The sequence below is a fragment of the Opisthorchis viverrini genome, assembly GCF_000715545.1.
Source record: "Opisthorchis viverrini unplaced genomic scaffold opera_v5_135, whole genome shotgun sequence".
NCBI classification, from domain to species: domain Eukaryota; kingdom Metazoa; phylum Platyhelminthes; class Trematoda; order Opisthorchiida; family Opisthorchiidae; genus Opisthorchis; species Opisthorchis viverrini.
In genome coordinates this window covers 75,183-80,324 of record NW_008751792.1, presented here as the reverse complement: position 1 = coordinate 80,324, position 5,142 = coordinate 75,183, and the positions used below count along the sequence as shown (strand labels likewise).

Here is a 5,142-nt window from a genome sequence, read left to right as displayed (position 1 = left end):
TGTCTCGCACCCATACAACAACACAGCCCTTATGGTAGCCTGGTACACACGACCCTTAAGATCCAGTGAGATGCCCTTTTGACGCCACAAGTGACGAAGCTTAGCAAACGTGATTCGAGCCTTTGAGATTCTTGCACTGACTTCATCAGACACACTTCCGTCAGAGCTAATACAACTACCCAGGTATGTAATGTTTTCCAGTGCTTCCCCTTGGTGTGGACTCGCCGGAATAACTGCGCCAGAATGGGAGGACAACCGTTCAAACGAGAGTGGTGTGACGATAAACAAAGTGTACGCACTGCTGTTGCGAGCCGCCCTAGTGGTGATGTGACAAACCATGTGAGCAAAGTTCAGCTGCAAAATCAACTACTGTTCTGCTCCGGCTGAGTAGAGCTCGGTTCATTCTTCCTTGCCTAGTGAGTCATCCTTCTCATGAACATGTGCCTTAGGTGAAGCGTTTCGTTAAACGAACGCACTGTGCGATCAATAAGTTAAGCCTCAATCAAATAAGACGATTGAAACACGTAATATTTCGGCCACTCCGACAAAGCGGTCCTTTCGTCTTGTCTACCCAGTAGCAAAACCAGTCATCCGAACTGTGCTACTGGCATGATTTGCCGTCATTTCACGCCGTTTTTAGGGCAAATGATTATGTGAATGATGTTGTTTTATTGCAGTGATTTTTCAATCGTTGACTTCAGCGCACATGATAGCAAATTGCCATTTGGCCGGGAACTTATGGGAAAGCGCACCGGTAGGCTGGCCAAACCAACACAGCGTAGGGAATATGTGGAATTTTTAGGGCTTGGATGAACCTTACTTTGTCAGCTGAGAAAAACGCCATCGGATGTGCAAGCACTTTGTTGAGGTTGCTTCTGAATAATCCCCTCTCGAAGATCCTCTATAAAGTCTTGTGATATACTCCAGAACGTTTTCCTTTATCTAACCAATCTGGTTCTTAATCGGTGAAATAACAACTTGGGAGGAGTTGGAACTGGTGTTCCGAACTTTCTTTATAAGGTAGTTCATACATTCCAGGTGTCCATCTGGTGGTTTTTTGTTTGATCTAAGCGGAAGTAGTTTGTTCATTCTGGGCATGCGTCCAGACAAACCCGGACTCATTTATTCCAAGACAACACACGGTATTTTGACGTGAGTTTGTTTGGCCCAATCACAGAAAGAACGATCTTTAGTATGTAGAACTAATAAACACTACTGTTTCTACACCCGGATCTTGATGATTTGAAACGGTAAATCATCAACTTCAGTACGTCCTGTGTATCAACCCCTACTCATCTATGTGTTCGACGATTTTTTATACCATCCGTTCATGCTGCCTTCCACGGGTGCTGGCGTTGTTCGGATCCGCCGGGTCCTTAATCTACTGCGGCGCCGTCAACTCTTCTGTGTACGTCCACTCTGTGGTGCGCACAATATTAAAAGGATTCCAACAACACTGAAATCTCTCCGACAGAGCACAACCGGTTTCGCTTTTGTTGGGCCTCATCCCGCAGACCCAGTCACCGAGGTTCCGTCAATTTACTGTTCTGCTCGAACTCAAGTTGTATGAAGCTCGCCGAGATACACGCCCATATTTGTAAGCTAATTTGCTTGTATCTGAGGTTCACCTGGACTCGTTTCAGAGGGAACAGGCTTAATGATGGTGAAATTGGAGCCCGGGGCTATTCTGAGTGAACTGCGGGCCATTTTGTTGCAATTTGATGAATATTGGAAGGCACAAAGTCAAAGGACTACACGGTAAATTATGGTATACAAATCTGAAGCCTGATGTAAATAATCTGCTACGGGTTGCTGCTTCAAAAGTTGATCACTCACATTCGAAATAAACGGTCTGTTTCTGGACAAGACGCCGTTAACCAGGGTTTACGGTCATAACGAATTCCTGGCAATTTGATCAATTTCCGCCATCCTAAGTAAATCGCGGACATGTGGCATTCGGGAATGTAGTTCAAATGTGGCTGCGAGTCGCGAATATGCATATTCATCACTGTTTCTTCCCAAAAATTGAATAAATCCGTCTTGGAAACCTGGTACTTTGGTTGTCCAAAATCACAATCTTCGTATAATCATACCAAAAGCCTTGTTATTCCTTTTCGTTGCTTGTAACGACAGATTCTTCTACCTCAGTAGGTCGCAAAATGCACAATGCTTCCCTGCAGTAAGGGATCCATTTCGGAGGATGTGTAGAGACGCGTTTCGGGAATTCTCAATGCATCCGTTGACGAAAGTCTTTGGAGTAAATCGGTCCAATTTGGCTTCACGAAACTTAGCGCAGCCAAACCCTTAAGACTTTAGGGGGATCCAAACGGAACCACGCTTCATATATCAGTGTGAAGTGCCTGGCAGAAGAGGATAGTGTTGATTGGTGGATGTGATATCTAATGACCTGTGCTAAGGCCGCCCTCTCCCGCGATAAAGTTAGCCTTGTTGATTTTGTCGATTCCGTTGGTACGTGAATAAAAGAGTGTGCTACGGGCCTCGTGTTCGAAACCGATTTTTCAGATAAAAATTTTCGGAAGCTGCGTTAGGGAGGGGTGCTTGTATGGTGAACACCAATAAGGCGGAAATAAATTTCACAAAACGCATTTGGCTCGAGATGCATTTTCCCATGAGAAATTGGAATTGTAAATAGTCATTACTTGACCTATTGCAGCTAAACTGCCGGGTCTTCGGAAAAAACCAGGTGACCTCGAATGCTAATTTTTGCGGCGTTGACGTGACGTACACAGAGCTGCAGTTCACAAGCTGATTTCGCCATTCCCATTGAGTAAAATCTCGAAGTTTCAATGAAGAGATGAAGCTAAACCAAACTAAAGCTTTCATCTAACCGTAGTGTTTATGTTTCTGTGCTGTACTGATTCTATGGGGTGTACTGGCTGTAACTCTGGTTCTAACTGTTCAACGATGCCAGGGATACCAACTTGGAGCAGCCCAGGAGAGAACCGCGAGTCCACGAACTGCGAGAAATTGTAATAAGAGGCGGTCTGGAGGTTAATCTATACTGTCCTCTGAAATAGGAGTACGAAGGAATTGAGGGGTTTCCCACTGGCCACCAACAGAGCCATATTCATGGAAGCCACAATGCTTATTTTCACTAAGATGATCGCGTTAGCAACGAAAGGTCCGAAAATGAGCACACCACTCGCCCGACGTTTGACTGTGACTGCCGCGCCTTGGGGATTACGGTCGAAATCACTAAGGTTCCTGCAATGTCAGTTCATCCTGGATTTGTCGAATGTTAAATTCATGCTAGGCCCTGGCAACGAAAAAAAACACGAATTACTATTGTCAGCACCGATATGCAGAATAGTCCCGGCCAGCAACAGAAATGAGAAAGAAGTCACCAAATATCTGTTGGGCACAAGGAACTAAAGTCTAACCGAACTTTACAACCGGCCAATTCACCAATAAGTGAACAAATTGTGTTACTGTTCATTGGTGATGCAGGGAACTAACATAGTTCGGCAAAACACAACGATTAACAAAAACGTGTGTATCAGAGTTTTATTCTACTGGGAATCCTCCTTAAATCTAGCAAAACGAATAAGAAAAACAGAAAGCGCCACGCAAGGATGTTAACATTCATGGAACGTAACCGGGAGAACCGCGGATTGGCCGATTTCAAATCATGCTGTCCGGATAGTGAAACGGGAAATTCCAGCGGGGAAGAATCGACGGCCCAGATTACCGCATTAACAAGCACCATTAGTGTTAAGGTTCCCGGTCACTACTGGACTGTACGTGCAAAGACATGAAATAGAGGAACTCGTAGAATACCGAACAGATTGACCATGAGCTTGTGTACCTATGCGGATTAGGGTATGCACATGTGTGAGTGTGTTTCTGTGTGTCTGGAGTGCGCGTGCACTGGGGATGCGCGTGCACTGGGGATGCGCGTGCACTGAGGATGAGCGTGCATTGGGGATGCGCGTGGTGGCTGTGAACACAAGTACGAGCGAAGAGCGAACGGAGGAATTTTGGACGAACTGGTGGTGAATCCCCGATAGGCAGACGGTGGCGAAACGCAGAATGCGAGAAATCAAGCCAGGATGAGCGATTTGTTGACAGATAGAAAAGACTTCACGCATTGAATTTGATGCAACGTTTGCCGTACTGTCCGAATCACAGTCCACGCGAAAATTTCGATGCGGATGGATAGTGATTTTTAGAAATCTTTGATGCATTCGACTGTCAATCAGGTATTCGACCTACACCGTGCACTAAGCTAGTGTGTTTTTTGAGCACATATGCACGACTGAACGTTTCCTTGCACTGTTCGCAGACGTACTGATAATCCCGCGTGTGCATCTCTCTGATATGTCGGGAAAGCTGTCGTTTGTGGCTGAGAAGTTTTCCGCATTCGTGGCATGCATGGCGCTGTCCTGTTGTGTGAACCGATTTTCGATGTCGTTGAAGATTATCCCACCTTGCAAAAGTCATATGGCATTCAGGACACGGGTTCCCTTTTTTCTCTGATTCTCGGACCTGTGTGCATGGTGTTTTGAAATGCAAACGATATACTTGGTTTTCGTGTGCTTGCTTCAAGTGACGACTAAGACTCTTTTTATGCTTGAACGAACACATGCATTTACTGCAGTGAAAGTCACGGTCGGTTGAGTGAGACTTTTGATGCTCTAAAGCTTTGGAAAGCTCAACAAATGATTTATCGCATACGGGACACTTGTAAATATTGCCAAGACGTTTCGGACATGATGAGTTCTTTGTCATCTCAGTTTGTTCCGCTTCATCCCGTGGTTGTCCGACATCCTGTGTCACGTTCACCGACCCGGTATTGCCTATATATGCTACTTTGGAAAAAAATGGCGATAAAAGCAGGTATGAAATCTGATGACTGAATTATAGAACAAGGGCAACACATGCTATCCAAATACGACGGTGATGGACTCTTGAATTGAATGACGATAGAGTAGAATTCAATGCTATTCAATAGCCGATGTGATGCATGAAAATCCTTGAACACACGTCCAAGAAATCCTACAAGCGTCGAACTATTTGCGACGCTATGCAACGAAAGTATACGACTTGCAAAACGGCATTTCGAAATTCAACAGTCTTTCAAAATTATTTCTCACATGCTTGTCGGAAAGGCGTCAGAATTTC

General features: G+C 45.0%; 2 protein-coding genes across 2 annotated transcripts in view; one reads left to right on the top strand and one right to left on the bottom strand.

The window, feature by feature from the left end:
* T265_06517 (hypothetical protein) overlaps nucleotides 1-3,393 on the top strand; it is a gene marked incomplete at both ends in the record, with an annotated part of 12,306 nt that extends 8,913 nt beyond the window's left edge. Inside the window, one exon of the mRNA XM_009171800.1 lies at nucleotides 3,039-3,393. Coding sequence (XP_009170064.1) covers nucleotides 3,039-3,393 — 355 coding nt within the window. The remainder of the gene's footprint in view (nucleotides 1-3,038) is intronic.
* T265_14052 (hypothetical protein) overlaps nucleotides 1-4,826 on the bottom strand; it is a gene marked incomplete at both ends in the record, with an annotated part of 8,623 nt that extends 3,797 nt beyond the window's left edge. The window contains 3 exons of the mRNA XM_009171823.1: nucleotides 25-354; nucleotides 2,850-3,017; nucleotides 4,234-4,826. Of these exons, the coding sequence (XP_009170087.1) occupies nucleotides 25-354; nucleotides 2,850-3,017; nucleotides 4,234-4,749 (1,014 nt within the window). The remainder of the gene's footprint in view (nucleotides 1-24; nucleotides 355-2,849; nucleotides 3,018-4,233) is intronic.
* Between the last annotated feature and the right edge of the window lie 316 nt (nucleotides 4,827-5,142).